General features: G+C 40.9%; 2 protein-coding genes across 17 annotated transcripts in view; one reads left to right on the top strand and one right to left on the bottom strand.

The window, feature by feature from the left end:
• Positions 1-9565, top strand: part of LOC135499413 (low-density lipoprotein receptor-related protein 2-like) — a 59779-nt gene extending 50214 nt beyond the window's left edge. Inside the window, exons 64-77 of the mRNA XM_064790156.1 lie at positions 95-270; positions 718-922; positions 1207-1338; positions 1543-1692; positions 1867-1995; positions 2395-2686; positions 2852-2986; positions 3571-3794; positions 4531-4710; positions 5065-5181; positions 5502-5615; positions 6109-6268; positions 6731-6935; positions 7234-9565. Of these exons, the coding sequence (XP_064646226.1) occupies positions 95-270; positions 718-922; positions 1207-1338; positions 1543-1692; positions 1867-1995; positions 2395-2686; positions 2852-2986; positions 3571-3794; positions 4531-4710; positions 5065-5181; positions 5502-5615; positions 6109-6268; positions 6731-6935; positions 7234-7545 (2531 nt within the window). The 3' untranslated portion in view covers positions 7546-9565. The remainder of the gene's footprint in view (positions 1-94; positions 271-717; positions 923-1206; positions 1339-1542; positions 1693-1866; positions 1996-2394; positions 2687-2851; positions 2987-3570; positions 3795-4530; positions 4711-5064; positions 5182-5501; positions 5616-6108; positions 6269-6730; positions 6936-7233) is intronic.
• A 2962-nt stretch (positions 9566-12527) lies between these two features.
• The window catches only part of LOC135499874 (dual specificity calcium/calmodulin-dependent 3',5'-cyclic nucleotide phosphodiesterase 1A-like), a 190692-nt gene continuing 183273 nt past the window's right edge, over positions 12528-19946 (bottom strand). For all 16 annotated transcript variants that reach the window (XM_064790884.1, XM_064790883.1, XM_064790877.1 and 13 more), the window contains one exon: positions 12528-19028. In XM_064790884.1, the coding sequence (XP_064646954.1) occupies positions 18916-19028 (113 nt within the window). In that variant the 3' untranslated portion in view covers positions 12528-18915. The remainder of the gene's footprint in view (positions 19029-19946) is intronic.

The following is a 19946-nucleotide window of genomic DNA, read 5'->3' as shown; positions in this document are numbered from 1 at the left end:
TATTCTTAAAATATTCCAGATCTGTATCCCAGATGGTAGATCCCATCTCAAAACTACTGTGCAACGAATTTTCACAGATGTATCTTTTTTACAGTGTATCGTGAATGCCTCGCCAACCAATTCAAATGTGCGAGTGGCCATTGCGTCAGTTCAGATGTGGTCTGCGATGGGGACAAAGACTGCCGTGATTTATCGGATGAGATGAATTGTACCACGCGCTTCCCCCAAGGCCGCTTCTGTCCAGCCAATCAGTTCGAGTGTGCAAATACTGTAAGAAATTGTTGAGCTGCATGTTCACAGTGTAGCCCATCAATGAATGTACCATCAGTTACGGGCCACAGTACATGTAGACCCAGCGGAATCTTGAGTGGCTTGTGAAATTGAGGGGTGAAGGAGTGCATTTCACCCCTTTCAAACTCTTTTTAAGAGAAGATACGAGCATGACTTTTGTTACCGGTTGGCTTGACTTGTGTTGTTTAGTAACTGTTAACATTCTTCTTCTTGAGGCAATTTCTGTTAACCATCATTTCAAAAATAGGATTGCCTCAGTTAATGGGACCCCCTGTTCGGCGACGTAGAACTACATCAATGGTCACCAACCTGTTGGTCAATAAAGATTACATAACGTCATTGGCACCTAAGGTGTCAACAACTGGACCATGCTACCCCAGCTCCCTATTTCATGATAATTTTGACGATATCCTGTAAATATTCCAGATATGTATCCCGCGGGAATGGCGCTGTGATGGTGATGACGATTGTGGCGACAATTCGGATGAAGCACCTAAAATCTGTGCCGGCATTGATTGTCCCGAAGCAACACGATTTAGATGTACCAATTTCAAATGCATTCCAAAATGGCGGCAGTGCGATAAGGTTGATAATTGCGGAGACGCTTCGGATGAAAACGACCATGATGTCTGTAAGTTTATATTTTGCTCTATAAATATATTGTGCAATTTGTAATGTAATAGTAGGAGGAAACCTATGCTGCGGAAGGGAGTCGCCCTCTCGATCATATGAGTAGACTGCGATCGACCGGGAATCGAACTCAGGCACTCAGAGGTGACAGATGCTGCACTACTCCGACAGCCATGCCTTTGAGGTGGAATACTCCCTGGAGAATAACACCTAGCAACTTCTTGAGATAGAGATAATTCTTCTGGAGATTTCTTCTTCCTCTGATTCTCACCTTGAACCTTGCAGGTCAGCCATCACCCCATCACTCAACATGCTGGTTGCAACAGTTTAAGTGTGCCAATAACGATTGTGTCGATCCGAGCAAAGTGTGTGACAATGTCAAAGATTGTTCGGATGCAACAGATGAAATTGGTTGTCGTAAGTATTGGTTTTACTTCTGATCAAAAAGGGTCAGCACCTCTGTTTCAAACCCAGCTCTGCATCGCAGGCTACAGCATTTATCCATCAAGTCCTGCATTGCCCCCTTTGTCATTTACCTCCAACATTCTCTGCTTGCCTTCTCCATCTCCATCTGGCTCCATATAATTGGCTGAATATCTAAAATACCTGATACATTTGCAGATAAGTCTGGCGGTACGCATTCAAGCTGCAGTCAAAGTAATGGAGGATGTGAGCACAACTGCACGATGTTGACGTCGCCTGCAGGAGGGTACTACTGTACATGTAATGTTGGTTTCACTGTGTCAACCACGGACAAGAAGTCATGCGTAGGTGAGTCGTCGGTTACATAGAAGATATTTTTTTGTCAGGTTTTTCTCTTGGGCCCAAACGATGATATTCTTCTTAGTAACCAAGTATGGCTTCTCTCATCTGTGCATATACTATATATGTGCATCGACAATGCCTTCTTTGCGAAAATGGCTTCATTTGTTTTGTGTTTTTCAGATGTGGACGAGTGTGCAAAATGGGGCAACAATTGCCCTCAGCTGTGTCACAACTTGAAGGGGACTTGGAAGTGTCAGTGTGCCCCTGGGTTCTCTGGTCAGAGGGGAAAGTTTTGCAAGCCCGACGAAGGTGAGTTTACTTATGAGGAGTGCTGTACGCATAGAGCAGCAAATATTTGTGATGCAAACTTGTCATGTGATCAGTTTAATGCAGTGAGATTGACATTTTGTCATATTCTTTTAAGGAAACATTTCCAGTGCGAGGTCCCAGTGTGTGAATGCGATTGTGATCACCAAAGCTGTGAAGTTACCAACGTGGTCATTTACATGTATATACAGGAATCAGCGTTTGATTCACTTATCAGAAGCGATGCTTTATGATACCTCACATTGACATTGGAGTTTCAAATTCAAGTTCAGTCAACAATTTCTCCACAGAGTCGGCCTTTAACGTCCAGGTAGGCCATACATCTGGTACTTGGAAAAGGGTTCCCATCACTCGACAATTATCTTTCTTTTTTTTTACTAGGGCCAGCCTTCGTCCTCATGTTTGCCGTCGGAAACGAAATCCGCCAACATTTCCTTCAACGTTCGAAAGGCGTCGACGAGGCCTATTACTCTGATGCCGTCATCGCTGACCGTAGAGTATCCGCCCTTGACGTCGACGTCACTAAGGAGTTGTTGTATTGGAGCGACTCGTCGCTACGGACCATCAAGAGGGCCAGCATCCCCGGTGATCCAAAACTTCTCGGCTACCCCCAGGATTTGGAAGTGATGGATATGAATGACCCGTCTGGGTTGGCCATCGACTGGGTGACAAAGTACGTTTATATTGCAATAGTATCTCTCTGATGATTCATCACTCCAACTGAAAAGTGACGAACTCGAAGCTAAGGGGTCATGTGGCATGATACGACGCTCTGTGTGTCACCCGCAGCGGAAATGGTTAACACTGGTGTCTTATCAACTGCGCTCTGTTTTTTCAGGACGATGTTTTGGACTGACGCTGGGAAGTCTTCGATATACGTTTCCCTTTCCGACGGCCGTTACAAGAAACTCCTAATCAACGATGAGAAGTTAAAGACGCGTCCATCTGCAATAGTCATTGATCCAGACTTAGGGTAAGAAATGAGGTCAAGATAGTGCTGAGCATAAGAAAGAGATGAAATGCAATTAACCTCTTGAATCCCGGTGACCGACCAGACGGTCATTTTGAAATAACTTTTTTGCCAACAACCGACAGTTTGGTCTCAGTGATATTTGTATTCCCTTGAGCTGGGACACTAGGTTATTGTTTGTTTTAGCGTGTTTGATGTACAGTAGGGTCAGTTAGAGCATGCCTGGGTAGATGGTGCCTCGGTACCGGACTTTGACGGTTGTATGTGGGCGCTATACATCATGAAAGTCAGATCCAATTTTGCAACCACGTGACCACCCTGGGATCCCGGGATGTTCAAGTTTTGGGATTCAGAGGTGAACAAAAGAAGTTGGTACTGTGCTAATGTGAATGGATACAATAGGTAGGCCTAATCCAAAAATCCGTAAAACCTTGATTTGTACTTGGTGGCCAATAGGTTTGAGGAATGTTGTTAATAGTGTACACTGCAAAACTATTGCCGCTGCTTCATGGCACTGACTGTCACCAAGGTAATGCATTGTTGTGACTGGAAATGACTTAAGTCTAATTTTTTCCATTTATTTGCAGCCTTATGTTCTGGACAGATGTCCACAGCCTCAGCCCAAAGATTGAGAGTGCATGGATGGACGGCAGTAATCGTAAAGTTCTCATCAGTACAAAACTTGGGAACCCGACGGGCCTTGCCATTGACTACCTCATGCAGCATAGGATCTATTGGTGCGATGATAAGAAGAATACGATTGAGTCGATGAAATTTGATGGGACGGACAGGGTTACGGTGGTCGGAGTTGGTAAGGAATGTTTTACTCTTAACCTCCTGAATCCCAAAACTTGAACATCCCGGGATCCCAGGGTGGTCACGTGATTGCGAAATTGGGTCTGACTTTCACGATGGAAAGCGGCCGCATACAACTGCCAAAGTCCGGTACCGAGGCGCCATCTACCCAGGCAAGCTCTAACTGACCCTACTGTACATCAAACATGCTAAAACAAGCAATAAACTAGCATCCCAGCTCAAGGGAATAAAAATATCTCTGAGACCATCCTGTCGGTCGTTTGGAAAATACGTTATTTCAAAATGACCGACTGGTCGGTCACAGGGATTCAAGAGGTTAATGTTGTCATCGTAATGTCCAAAAGCCTTCCATTAGTTTGCTAACTCGCCTCTGTTAAAGATAGGGAACTGTCCATGGTGTTCTCAATGAGATGGATTGTGTCCTTGCTCGTCCTGTCCTGTCCTTCAGGCTATGCAATCCTCTTTATTTGACCAAACATGTGTCTTAGTGCCAAGCCCAGCATAGACCAATGCCATATGACAAAAGACACTAGAACCTCTTTAATGAAGTTACAACTCAGACTGACATGGGCTGTGCTTAGAAATGCTTCCCAGTAACATGTCAAATTCGAACTGTGACCTGAACCACTGTCTTTAATCAAGCATGTCCTGCTAACAAAAGTCACCTCTAATGGAGTTTCTGCTATAATCCCTTGTCTACCCTTCAAAACCAAATTCTTTCCCAACTTCAGGCCTTGACCACCCCTACAGAATGGACGTCCTGACAGACTACATGTACTGGGTTTCCCGCCTTTCCGGGAAGATCTACCAGATGGACAAGTTTGGTCGCGGCGTCAATCAAACGCTTCAAGCTGGTTTGACGCTGCCGTCGGACATCAAGGTGACCCACCCGAGCAAATATAACGTGACAAGTAAGTAGACTAACCCAATGTCCAATATGAATCACACAATCTTTCGTTTCACTACCTCAGTAGTCCTCTCAAAACCCATCTTGACCCTCAAGATTTGGTTCCACTCCGCCGACTTGGACTCAGTAATACCAATGAGGAGAAGTTACGGACAGAGTACCTCTGATGGTTCAGAATGGCCATAGCCCAGTAGATTGGAATTACTACTTGAATTCCACTGGTGACAACTGGAAGACCACTGGCTCTGACTGCAATCCATTGGTTGAACAAAGTACCACTGGTTACGACTTGCACTCCACTCAGGTCCTTTCGAGTTGGACTTGCTTTTCTAAACAATTCTTTTTCTTTTTCTTGTAGTCAAAAATCGTTGCAACAGCCTTGGATGCTGGCCGCTTTGTGTCCATATTCCAAATGGAGCATCTTGTTTGTGCCCAGATGGTAGCAACTCGAACAATGGGAGAATCTGCAATTCAGGTAAATTCGAAAACACAGGTTTTTAGCTTTCAGCAAACGCTTAGGGTTTGGTCTTGCAGAGTTCTAGACCATGTGTGCTATGAGGGATCAGCCTATTTCCAAGTTTGTGGGCTTACACAAACATTGTGACTTGCTGGAAAGCATTGTGACCTACAAGAAAGCATTGTGACTTGCTGGAAAAAGGGCAAAAACTTTGAAAACGAAGACCAGAGCTATTATCCTCCTGGATACCTAAATTCAACACCCAAGCTGTATTGTCCCTTTAATGCTATTAATATTGCTTCTCAAACTCGCAATGTTTCCGTTATTTCGTTTTCCAGTTGTGGAAGTGGGCAAAGGCAACCCAAAGGCCTGCAAGTGTATCAATGGAGGTGTCTGCGCTCTGTCTTACACCTCGGGAAAGAATGCTACCGTGTCCTGCAAGTGTCCGAAAGGTAAGCAGCCTTACAGGGTGTTTCTAAGTTTGAAAAACTTTGTTCAAAATGACTTAGTTCCTCAGAATAATTTTCACTGTAAGCTAGAAACAAAATTTTCACGCCTGTGTATTTTTGCGTGTTAACAAGCTGGATGCATCCTTATGTTGCATCTGGTTTTCTGGTGATATTTTTGACTTATCCTTATCAGTTCACATGCCTGCTATGCAGTTAACCTTCAACACAGTAAAAGCATTGGTCCCCATTTATACACCTGGGTGGACAGAAGCAAGTAGGGTCGAGTGCCTTGCTTATTTGGACACTAAGGGGAAACAGTGGTTGTTATTCCGAGAGTCGAGCCCATGACCTCCTGACTATGCTCACAGCACAACTGAAACACAGATCTCCCCATAAAAAACAAAAAAACATTACATATACATTATTTCCCCCCTTGTTCCTTAATCCAAAAAAGATTCAGCCTGCTCTAAACTTGGCTTTGAAATTGTTGTTCCAGGTTACAAGGGTGACCGATGTGAACTTATTGACCCCCAGGCCCTGAAGGAACAGCTAGAAGACACACGAACTGCTGCCATTGTAGTGCCAATTATTATCATTCTGATCGTCGCGATTCTCGCCATTGCTGGCTATCTTCACATGAAAAGGAAAGGAGACGAGTAAGTGTTTAACCTCTTGAATCCTAAAACCTGATAATCCCGGGATCCCAGGGTGGTCACGTGGTCACGCGAAATTGGGTCTGACTTTCAAGATGTATAGCGCCCGCACACAACCGCCAAAGTCAAGTACCGAGGCGCCATCTACCCAAGAATGCTTTAACTGACCCTACTGTACATCAGACACGCTAAAACAAGCAATAAACTAGTGTCCCAGCTCAAGGGAATAAAAATATCACTGAGACTGACCTGTCGGTCGTTGGGAAAAATTTTTATTTCAAAATGGCCTCCACTACCCTAGGTTCCACTTTATGTGTACATTTTATACCCCTTGCTTTCCTGAAGGTATTGTGCTATACGACCTAACACAAGTTTTCTTTGTCTGGTCTGCCAGTAGCAAACACTTTGGGACATACATGTATGCCAAGCTGTGTGTTGCTCTTGTTCATAATATCTCCTCTCTAGTTTCAGCTTCCAGCGTTTCACCGTCCTCAACAACATCCAGTTACCCAAGTTGCCGACGATGCCTCGGATGCCGGAGTGGGCCTCAAAATGGATGGCCAAGCTGCCGTTCCGGTCGCGCGAGAGTGAGACCGTAGCCTTCCACGGTGGCACGTCAGTTGATATCGGCACTCCATCCTTCATGTCAGACGAGGAGACTGTCTCTCCCGTAAGTAGATATTTTATCAGAATTTTTAAATAAAAGTGCAACACGCTTCTATACGACTGCCATCTTTTGTCTTAGGAATGGTCACTGCAAACTTAACTCCCCCTCCCTCTTAAGAGGATGAACATGACCAGTCCTGAAGGTACCAGTGCATCACATCAGGTTAGACACACTAGAATATGTGCTCCTGAACTACCCACTCTGGGGCACAGAGAACTGATCACATGGCCTTATTTGCGTATTTGTACATGTTGTTAACAAAACAATTCTGATCAATTTGTTTCTTGTGTCATTTCAACAGGAGGCTCTCGACAGTAACTTCGGCATCACCGATCCAGATCGCCCAACCAATTTCAGCAATCCAATGTATGACACTCACGGTGAACCAACGACCCCGACGTCTCCTGTCACAATGGCACCCCCTGTCGACACCTACACACCCACGGCACCCAGCCGCCCTTCAAAGCAGCGCAGGAGAGAGGAGCAGCGCTCGACGTCATTGTCGGGTGACCCCGCCGATGGTGATCCACATACGTCGTATCCAACAGGTTACCCGCCATTCGAAATGGACACTGAGGTCCTAATGCGAGATGACGACCCAAGTGCGTTCTGACTTTAATTTGATTTGCCGGTCACTTATAGCTTAACTTTGATTGGTCAACATGTATTCAAAGTTGGATATGATTGGCCAGTCATTTTCATTGTGTATGTGAGTGGCCCACGAGCGGGTAGCTGCCTGAAGTGGAACTGTAGATTGCTTCACATACATTGTAAAAGTGCACCACAAAGATTTTGTGCCTTGGAATTGTGGCAATATACATGTATAAAGTAAATAAATGAGGTTAAAAGCATTGATGCATGACTAGTGCATGCACATCATCATCCAAGGCGTCATGGTCCAAAATTGGACCTTTGCCTTTGCCTCATCATTTGGATGTAGGATCATAATTGGACAATTGTACACAAGAAATAATGTTCTGCTGAGAGTTGTAGGAATTACTTACATGCACTATTTAACCTCTTGAATCCCAGTGACCGACCAGTCGGTCATTTTGTAATAACATTTTTGACAGGTCGGTCTCGGTGATATTTTTATTCCCTTGAGCTGGGACGCTAGTTTATTGTTTGTTTTAGCGTGTTTGATGTACAGTAGGGTCAGTTAGAGCATGCCTGGGTAGATGGCGCCTCGGTACTGGACTTTGGCGGTTGTGTGTGGGTGCCAAACATCGTGAAAGTCAGACCCAATTTTGCAACCACGTGACCACCCTGGGATTCTGGGATTTACAAGTTTTGGGATTCAAGAAGTTAAGCCCTATATTTTTGCAGCCCTGAATTTTTGCAAAAATGTCCTTACATGTATAAGGCCTCATTGGCCTCAAATTCTGCAAATGGATGATTTTTTTCCAATGTTAATATCATCAGATCAGAAATTTTCAAGCCATTTTGCAATTTGACCCCTAACTTGCAAACATATTAGGGTTGTAAAAATATTTTTAAGGGCTTACATTATCTGTTTTTTCAGTGAATCAATGAATTATTTTCATAAAGAAATATTTTTCTGAGAGATTTTTCACATCAAATGTCTATTTTGTAAATCAATTGTAGTTTTGCTTTCCAAGCATTTTAGACTAGTTGCATTTATAAGAATGTATTATATTTTTGAACGTTTTATGAATTTTAATGACTGATTGGACAATTAAGGTTGCTGGAAGTTTTAGAAAAACGTTGTCTGACATGTGCATAATACACGGCCTATTCCAAGATGCTGTATGTTTATTTGCTGTGTGAAAGTATTTTGTAGAATTAAAGCAACCCACGAACACCGCCCAATGAATTTTTGTTGCTGCCGCTTGCAACATTTATATACAATGAGTGTTAAAATGCTGCGATGAGTGATAAAAAGATTGCTCATCTGCAAGTAAAATCGGCAATGACTGGATGTGATATAGGTCACATGTTGCAGTGATCACCAGTTCTTACTGCAGACACCTGTCCCACAGGTGTCTGCGGTAAGAACCACCACAATGATAGATTTTCATTTCATGAGAAGATTGCAAGTCAAACAAACAAAATTGTGCATATGTGGAGCCTCTGCCACAAGGTTTGTATTGTTAAGTGCCAATTTTCTCAAATCGGCCAACATGGCACTTGCCGGGCTCTTGCACGCAGCCCTTCAAAATTTCCCTGTAAATGTATGTAATCTCGTAGTTTAGACATAGGAAAATATTTACATACATGTACTGTAAACCGTGTACTGTTCACGTTTTACAGTAACATTTGGCGTAGACTGGAATTATCAAAAGAATCAATCATGCCATGTTATTAAACATGTTAAAGTCTAAACATATATGTGCATGGACTTTTTGCCTGTTGTTATCGATGAATGTCACTATTACATGTACAGTAGAACCTCTGTATTGATTACACCCTTTGTACTGAAAAGTGCTGTCCTTGATAGGCAGGTATAAGGGAGGTCATATTGGATGGAAACAACCAAATTGGGTCCAGAGCTAGTGTCCTTATTTGAGAGGTGTCCACTAAGGGAATTTCAACTGTTAACAATAATATCAGGAACAGGAAATCATTTCCATGGAAGAGACATGTACATTGCTGTGTGTAATTTGTTCCAAAATAAAAAGATTATAATGAATTAACTCTGTTGTTTTCTGTAGCAGTGGAGCAAGATTGGCATGCCCTTCCCATAGTAGAACTTCCCATGTTCATCTTACAGCTTCGGACCCTTCCAGCAGATTTCAGTGCTCAGGATCCTCGATAGAATACTGTGTAGTCAGGGGCGTCGTCTGCATAGAGATGGAAACCGTTGTCTGGGTAATCACTTGAGCGAATGCTTCCCAGGGGGTTGGTATATAGAGTGAAGAGGATTGGTCCAAGGACCGAGCCTTGTGGCACTCCACAGTCACCACTACAGGTGAGGAGCTGCCCTTCCTATCATTCGTTCCAGCAGGATGACACAGTAACATCAATGTATTCTCATCCCAGCATGATAACAAGGTAACATCCTGCTTCTCATCCCTGCAGGATGACACGGTCACATCCATGTTTTCTCATCCCAGCAGGATGACATGGTAAAATCCATGTCTTCCCATTCCAGTAGGATGACACTGTCACATTCATGTCTTCTCACCCTAGCAGGATAACATGGTCACATTCATGTTTTCTCATCCCAGCAGGATGACATGGTAACACCCATGTCTCCTCAATCCAGTAAGATGACAAGGTCACATCCATATGCATAAAGGCAGGCACAATCATGCCGACTTTGTCACAGAGACAATTAGACTTGAGTACATGTAGTTCTCAAGTAGCCTACTTGAAGAAGCTCCTGTACTTGACGTACTTCCTCATATACCTGGGTACAACAATCCTCTTCCAAACAGGGACCACAACGAGACTCCTCCATATGCATGTACAATGAGGACGTTAGTATGTATCGAGTGAAATTGCCTGATATTGCCAGGATGTGTGCTACCTGGGACAACTACAGGACCATCCTGTCTTTGGTAGAGCTTCTGTTTTACTGTGCACATGAAGACAAGCACAAGCATGCCAACTTTGTCACAGCGAAAACTTCACTCACGTACATGTAGTTCTCAAGTAGCCTATTTGAAGTAGCTTCTGTATTTGACGTACCTCATATACAAGGATACAACAATCCTCTTGCAAACAGTGAAATGGCCTGATATTGTCAGGAATGGGTGCTACCTTGGACAACAACTACAGGACCATCCTGTCTTTGGTAGAGCTCCTGTCTTCCTGTGGACATGAAGACATGCACAATCATGCCAACATTGTCACAGCGACACTTTCACTCAAGTACAAGGTGTTCTCAAGTAGCCTACTTGAAGTAGCTCCTGTGCTTGAAGTACCTCCTCACATACCAGGGTACAACAATCCTCTTGCAGACAGGGACCACAACGGGACTCCTCCATTTGCATGTTCCATGAGGGAGTAAGTATGTATCGAGTGAAATGGCATGATATTGTCAGGATTGGGTGCCCTCTGGGACAACAACAGGACCATTCTGCCTTTGGCAGAGCTTCTGTCTTCCTGTGCACATGAAGACAGGCACAACCATGTCAAAGGTTTCATAGATACACAAGTTGCCTCATGTACCTGGTGTACAAATATAGCTCCAGTACTTGACACACCTTATATATATTGGTTCTATCTGGGCCTGGGTCACACCATGACTCTGGTACAACTATCCACTTTCAAAAAGGGACCGAAACTTGACTCCTCCATATGCATGTTCCATGAGGGAGTTAGTATGTATCGAATAAAATGGCCTGATATTCTCAGGATGTGTGCTACCTGGGACAACAACAGGATCATCCTGTCTTTGGCAGAGCTTCTGTCTTCCTGTGCACATTAAGACAAGCACAATCATGTCAAACTTTTCATAGATACACAAGTTGCCTTCTTGTTCCTGGTGTACAAATAATTATAGCTCCACTACCTGACACACCTTATATATATGGGTTCTATCTGGCTCTGGGTCACATCATGACTCTGGTACAACTATCATCTTGCAAACGGGGACCGAAACTTCCTCCATACGGATGTTCCATGAGGGAGTTAGTATGTATCGAGTGAAATGGTCGGATATTGTGAGGATAGGGTGCTACCTGGGACAACAGTTACGTATGCAGGCTTTGACCTTAAGCTTCATAGCTTTTTCCCTGACTTACAGCTGCAGTGGAAAGCCCTGAAGTTGGGAGGGCTGGATAAATAATTCGAATGACACAAGTTTTTTTGTAATCTGAATTATATTTGGAAGTCTATACACATTATTTAGGTACATCGTATATTTTTTTCATAGTTTGTACAGGATGTAACACAAATCCACATATGTGCATGCAAGGTTCAGGCGCAATAAGAAGATACATGTACACTTTTTTCGTAGTCTGTACAGATAACATAAAACTCACATTACTGCAAACTCGAACAGGAGGGGTCATGATGACTTCTAGTTGGCATCCCCTGCCTCGTGATTAATTGTATAGTGTGTTAAAACTCAACTCAACATGGCCATGCTTTTATACACCCACTATATATATCATCACGGAACTGGTGATGCCATCCAGAAATCTGCGATAGCTCTAACTGATTTCACAAGCATGAACTCTGATGTTGAAAGGGGAAGCCAGAATCTAGTTTGTTGTATTATATTAATATGAACAAAGGTTTTCTTGTATCAGCCTGCAGTGGAGATTATCAAAACTTATGGATATGGACACCACACATGTACTACAAATGTAGAATCATTTTTCTGATAATACCTTTGTCAAACTGGGAAATTAATTTCAAATACTCTATGGACCTTTTTAAAACAAAATTTCCGTAGGTGTATTTTCCAAGACAAAGCCAGTAATTTCGCGAAAGCATTAGGCTGGCAAAGATAAAGGGGTTTACAGTAAACCAAATTCTGGAATAGAATTGAATCTAATAAACTATTATATCTATTTTAAAAATTGATGAAAAGACTTAGATTTTAAAGTGCAAATGGAAAGGCATGTACTCCACACGCTTGTTATACAGGATGACTCAAAAATACTCCAATTGAAAACAAATCAGACATTTTTCTATTGGTAGTTCAGAACTTCAAAATCAATTTTTAAAAAAATGCATATCGTAATGGTAGATCTCGTTTCTGCGACAAAATTTGGATTTTGGTATGGTTCCAAAAAAAATGCAAAAAATATTCCTTGGAGGAGCAGGATTTTGAAACATCCTGTAGGTTTCAGCACTTCATTTCGCATCTCTGCTGTCTTTCATATTTGCATAGGGATAAGAAAAGCTTTGGAATTAAAAACACACACTATGATCACATGGAAAATTCCACCCCAGTTTGCAAAAGATGCAAGTACACCTACATACGTATAGGAATACTATACTAAGTGTTTCAAAATGCATTCGACACTTCTGTGTTCCGATATGACATTTTCTTTGGCAATGTCATGTTGTTCATCTTTTCGATTATTCACAATCATTTTTAATAAATAAATCTTTCATGTAGATGTCAGTTACAATCAACCATAACTTGTTTAAGTTCACTGCGTACTTTGCTTCGGCAGCCGCTTTTGCATGCACTCCAGTATTAAGGCATATGACGAGGGAATGATATCAATTGATTAGATTAATTACTCTGTCATCAAAATATACAATGTCAGAGGTCAAAATTATCAAATTCATTTTGAAACACAAACATGTAGTACAACAATGTATCGGCGTAAACAGTAACTTTAGGGTGAAATTATCACTACAGTACAGTAACAATGAAATTAAACAGAGAAATATGACAAATAACTGCCTAAGTCAATTTAAGACAAGTTGACGTAGTAGCTGTGCACATTGATGTATATTGTCCTGTACAAAAAGCAGAGGGGTTGAGGTATAGCCTGATATCCACTGCAATAGCTTGACAGACTGTACGTATCCATATCTACCTCAGAGTCTCTTTTGCAACGTCAGGGGAAATCAAATAGTCGCTGCTTATACACCGCTCACTTTATACCTTCTCCAACTGGCATGCCTACCAATTTATAGACGATAAATCACTGATACTGTGACACTGTGATTTTCGATGTGTCCCACAATGTCGGGTACTGTTAAATAAGTTCAATAGCCACTATACTGAAATTTACATGAAATATGTATAACACACCATCAGATACTTGTACAAATCTTTTGCACTTTTTGTCTGCTCACCTTCTAGTTACAGAACTACATGTATTTAAAGACATGCAGTTTTTTTTATGAATAAGCTGATGAAAGTGTGGCTTCAACAGGACAAACAGTTTAAGGTATTCATACTGAAGTGGAGGCTGGTACTGGTTGTTTCACCCAACACTGTGAAGGTGAAGCTTAAATGTAGCCCACAACCAAGCTGGCAGGCAGGTTTAAGGCGAAATGAAAGCCCCATTCGAGCGATGAAAAATGGCAGGCAAATATAATGGTAAAATCACTCGAACCTTGCTTTTTTTGTAGTGGACAACATACATGATATCAACATACATGGAATAACAGTAAATTCTAATGGAAACGAATAAGACTCTACCTACAGCTCATTTCATATTTACATATATATGAGGATCACAGCGGAATTAACAGGTATATAAACACTTATAACAAAGACAGGTTTAATGGTTGGTTTCCGGGGCAACAATACATTCATTCAAAATACCATAGCAACTCGGGCGGCATTATTTTGATATGATACAGGCAGCCTGTAGCAAATGACATTTTTGACAACGTCACTTGGCTCCTTTCACCTAGTTACCAAAGAGGTGATCTTTCAATGCATTCCACAGCAAAACATACATGGTGTTACCAAGCAACTACAATACTGCTTAGCAACAATGGATTCCATGGCAACACATATCTTGTTTTTCCTAGCAAAGAGCAATTCAATAGTTACACCTATGAGGATTCCATAGCAACAAAGCACCTAAACCTGGTTAGCAACGAGGGATTCGATAGCATCACACTGCTATGTTACCAGGCAACCCCTACTGCTAGGCAATGAGGAATTCTATAGCAACACATATTGTGCCCATCTAGCAATTCTTCTACGCAAGAGAAATCCATTAGCAGCAAATACATTTGTTGCTGGGTAACCACTTTTCCTAGCAACTACCTCGCAACAACTGTAATGACTGCCTAGCAACAGTAATTACCAACAAGGAACTTTCCTATTATTGAATTTTTCCACATTAACATACTAATTTCTTTTTGGTACCAAAACTTTCTGACAAATTGGTTGCTACTTTTTCTTGAAGAACTGACACATATTTTGTAGGTACTATGGCACACGTACACCAGCACCCAACCATTAAAACTACCACTTAACACAGATTGATAATTACGAAAATTTGTTGACCAATTAACTAAGATTTCTGTCACTACTAAATGCTTTTTCATGCATTTTCTCCAAGGTGAAATGAAATCGAAGTTTGGCGCATACGCATTATCGTAATTTCGTGACAGAAGTATTTACAATTACCACGCAACTTGAACTTGTGAAGTCTGTCTACATTGATTTCCTCCGGAACAGAACCAAAATCCAATACAAATATATTTTATAATGTACAGTCAGTTTGGGTCTATTTCAGGTGAATGCATTTACATTACATGTATACAATGTGTATAGCTCCTGAAGCAGTGATGCGGCTGTTTAGAAATGTTTGATGGTAACCATGGAAACTGTTGTCATGGGCATGTGGTCAAATATACTACATTGACACCAGGAAAAATTTTTTTTCCTGAATCATGGCTACATGTACACTGCATCCACACATTCAACTAGAAACAACACATTGGTGCCTTCTACGTTCATTGAGGAAAACGATCTTTTGAAACACACATCTCATTCACATAAACGACTTTAAGCATTTTATGCTTTTTTACTGGGTTTTATATTTATATTCAAATATAACAAATCAATTCTAGGGGTAAGTGGCAAAAAATTGAATCTCTTCCCATTTCACACATACATGTACATGTACCAATTCGATAAATACATTTTATTGAATCTCGAAAGTATTTTTCTGTGACGATGACAACAGTTCCATCAAGCCCCAACAAAACTTTCTAAACACCATTACATAATAACTTAGCAAATATTCACATAGATTTTAACATTTACAATTTCAATCTGCATATACTTATAATTTCATTTTTATAAAACATTTACCTAAATAAGTTTATGTATATGACTGTATAATTAATTACATACCAGCTCCATGAAATGTACACATCTTATGTCCAGGTTTAACAATAGAAACAGCTACACAAAAAACTATACTTCTAATTGTATCATTAAAGTTCTACATTGGTACCGATGTACCTAGATTTAGGAGACATGTACAAGCGTCTCTTGTTTCATACTATAGATTTGCATTTCGCAAACAGTGTATGACACAGATAGGTTCTCCAACTTAAGCTAAATCTCCAGGTTGATATACGGTCAGAATCATTAAAAAAAATCAAGAATAGATATCTTTTCGATAACCATTATGAGAGGTTTTACAAAAAGTTGGGGTAACAATAGCCGGCTTTCCCCAAAAAGTGTCAGTATCCTAGTTACTTCAGGTAAATTTCACTTACTGTCATATTGCAGAATCTTTTTGCAGGCCCGTATCCAAGGAGAAAGGATTGCCAAAATGTTTTAAAAAATTCAAAATTTTAGCAAGTAATTTTAGCACTTTTAAGAAAAAAAACTGAAATTCTTAGAAGCAGGGGCCCTGTGCTCCTGTTTTTTCCGAGTCTTGGACACAACATCAGCTTTACAATAAAAAAGTGACAAAATTTTTTCCAAACCTTCATATTGTCTTTGTTCTAAAACATGATCCTGTGAAGATTCTGACTCAATGTCAACTGTTTTAGCTTTATTTGGACTCATTTACAACAGTCATCGCAGACGTACTACACAGACACACACAGATGCACAGAATCACACACTACCAAACTTGCTACTGGGTATAGAGAAAACCATTGAGAATGTTTTTATTCTTAATTTATGTTGGTGTTCCTTTGCTTCTTAATGAAATTCAACAAAATCGTCAGAATGACAAACGCGTGTCCATGGTTAACATGCGTTTAAATGTTTAGCTCTAACTTTTGTCACCAAAATGCAAGTAAGACTTAACTCACTGTCACTCACATGCACTCGTCACGCATCCATTCACTCAACACATACACAACACCACCTAGGTGTGGTCACATCACTAACAATATCTATACGAAAGTTCTACGAAAATTTACAATTGCCTCTAAATCTAAATCTCAGAAAAAAATGAAAGTTTCTTTTTATATTTACAGATTAACATAATTTCTTGACCAAATTTTAAAATCGGGTTTAGATACATAGTGTGCTGAAATCACATATACACAATGAATGCACGATGTTATTTTGTTCTAGCTGTGATGAAGTTTTCAATAATGATTACCCATGGGGTTTAATGGAAGTTTACAGTTATGGACCAAGGTTTAATTCACCATCACCCAACCTCACCAAGCTTTACTGCACATTAGAGAGGTTCAGATTTTGCTTAGTCGATCGTTTTTTATCACTGCCAAAAGCATACATCGAGATCTGAACCTCTCTATTATAAGCATTGCAAAGTACATAGGAAAATGCTTTGAAATGTCTATAAAATGCAAGTTCATGAGTTCAAACCTCTTCCATCATGTCCATGCTGAAAACAACATTGCTATAAGTTCCATAATAGAATGGGTGAATTCACTGTTTGTTAGATGAACTGAATTGCAGGGTAACATTTCTCATCTGAGGTGATAGCTTTGACAACATATACACATTTTTGAACATTTATCAGTCGTACTCTCATAAGCAAAGCAGAAAGACATACGGTGAAGACTGTAACCCAATTCAACCTTGAACCCCAAAACTGCTAAATGAGTCATTCTAAATTTTGACTTCTAAAATCAGGCCCACGATATATCATAGATGTGCCAAGAAACCCCCCTGCCTGCGATTTACTTGAGGCAAGTTTGACAAAACTAACAAACCTATGGTTAGCTATTGCTGCCAGGAATGAGGGCATTCGATGTCAGCATGTCAATGCCAACACGAAACTACAGGTCACTGTGACCTGTTTAATTAACAAAAGCAGGTCATCCTCACCTGTTTATAAAACTAGGTCATGGCGACGTATTTGTACACGCTGTGCATAAGACATTGAAAACACATAATAACACAGTCATATAATTATGTACAAACACTTTGAATGCTGGTGTGGCTTCTATGGCAACGGTCGACTCCCAGGCGTTGGATTGGCAGTTGTGTAACTTTCATCACCAAGACAAGTGGACGATGATTGTTAGAAATTTGTCTATAACATAGTGAATCATAGTGTTTCCGCATATACTTTAATTTCATTGATCCAAGGCAGTTTCTGAACATTCAAGAACTCATATTATGCACACGATCGTTCGCTGCCATTCAAAATGTCTAATTTGGACTGACAAGGGGTGGTTCTCGGTACCTGTCAAATGCCATTTCGCTGACCTTACTTATCATGTTCCTAGTAGTTGAAGAGGTTTTCTTAGATTAATGAAACTAGAGTATGTACATGTACATCATTGAGTTCACATGAACACATACTTGTTTATTTTGCTCACCAAAACCATCATCCATTTACAGGAACCCAGCAACAATAATTAGTGATGGCCATTAGTAACTCTCTGTCGTCGGACTCTCTGAAAGCTTGGAAAAATAATTTTACAATCTAGTCTTGGTTTAAAAACATTTTTCACGCTCAATAATCTTAGCGGGTTTACGTCCTTGAAATGTTTGGTTGGATGGTATTTCATACAATTGGATGCAATATCATCCAGACACTCTCCTTCAAACAAACTCTTCGTCGATTGGAGCCATGTTTCTTTGACACAATAGAGACGTTGCGGACCGTCCCCACTGCCACTCCGCTGGTTCGTGTACGCGTATGACGCCGGGTCGGTCTCATTTGGGTGCGCGGCGACAGGGTTCATCTCACATAAAAGTGCAATGCCGGGATTAGTTCTCACTTAGGTGTGGTGCTGGATATCAAGCAACATATAAGTAACACAGAGTTGATTATCGGTAGCAAGTTGCCACCCCAGTCAGAGTTTATTCCATTTTCAATGGATAGCTGTCCATCTAGGATTGATATTCCTTCCGACATTCCGAACCTCTTGATAGTATTTCATACGTTTGGACGAAATTTCATTCAATCATCCTTGTCCATTCTCACTTGGATCTGTTGAATTACGACCAAACAACCTCTGGTTGATGTCGATTAAGATTTGCATGGTAACCATCCAAATTCTGGATCGTATTTCATACGTTTGGAAATTTCATCCACACACACTTCTACATGTAGATGATATTCGAAAGTTTTGAACAATGAACTATCCATGCTCTGGATGGTATCTCAACTCCATATTCTTTGGGCATTTAGCATGTTTAGGCATCCGATTCAACCATATTGACTTGGGTCCCAACATCGCTTTCAGGTATCTTGTTTTCCCCCAATAATCCGGTGCAGGATGTCTGGCGGTTAACAAGTTCCGGAATATCTGGAAATCAAGAAGGGAAACATGAGATCAAAACAATACTAAAGCAACATTAGAAGAGCTTGGTCCACATTGCCATTTTGAGAAAACTGCGCTTTAAGTTTGAAATTTTCTTGTTAAAGGATTAGAAACATTTGATACAACACTAAACTGGACAACTCTTCCTGACGATGAAATGTACTGTGTGCAATTAACAGTTTACCATGAAATTTGCTGTGTGGAATTGTTGTTTTTACAGGTGTTGTTAACGCACCACCATCATTATAGTCTCACTCAATTCAGGTACATGTTACTAAATGATAAGTGCGAACATTCTCATGAGAATTTGAATAGAACCGCAAGAGTGTAGTGCAATGTCACTACTCCCCATTCAACAGACAGAAACAATCTATACTCCATTTCACGGAAGGCAAAAAAGGATAACATTACTGGGAAAAGTTTCAGTATTCGGCTTCAAATGGCTCGTTCTTAGCTTGGTCATGCTTTGTCAAATCCTGGCAAAGTGAGTATTTTTACGTCTGATATCTGTACAATCAATTGGTTAGTTTCACACATACACGCATCTACGTCAATTTTCAGATTTCCTTGAAGGGGTAAATAGCTTGACCGTGTAGAATGAACTATTACTTAAATAAAAGAACAGAATGTTATGTTGCAAACACAGCAAAGTGTAACATGCCAAGGGGATAGTGCAGAAACGAATGAGGCTAAAGGATCTCTGATTTCGCTGAATTACATAAAAGAGCTAGATGGTATTTGAGCTAGTATTCTTGCCCAACTGCACAGGCCACTAAATCAAGGGTCCAGCAGGGGTTTAAAGATTGTACAATGGCCATGAAGGGTTAAGGTAGAAGAAGGAATCCGCGAGACCACTTTGGATTTCTTTCTCCCTCATCCGCCTGAAGCCTTTTATAATTTTTT

The sequence above is a fragment of the Lineus longissimus genome, chromosome 15, assembly GCF_910592395.1.
Source record: "Lineus longissimus chromosome 15, tnLinLong1.2, whole genome shotgun sequence".
Classification (NCBI taxonomy): Eukaryota; Metazoa; Nemertea; class Pilidiophora; order Heteronemertea; family Lineidae; genus Lineus; species Lineus longissimus.
Note: the sequence above shows the minus strand (reverse complement) of the source record. Positions and strands in the feature narration are given on the sequence as shown.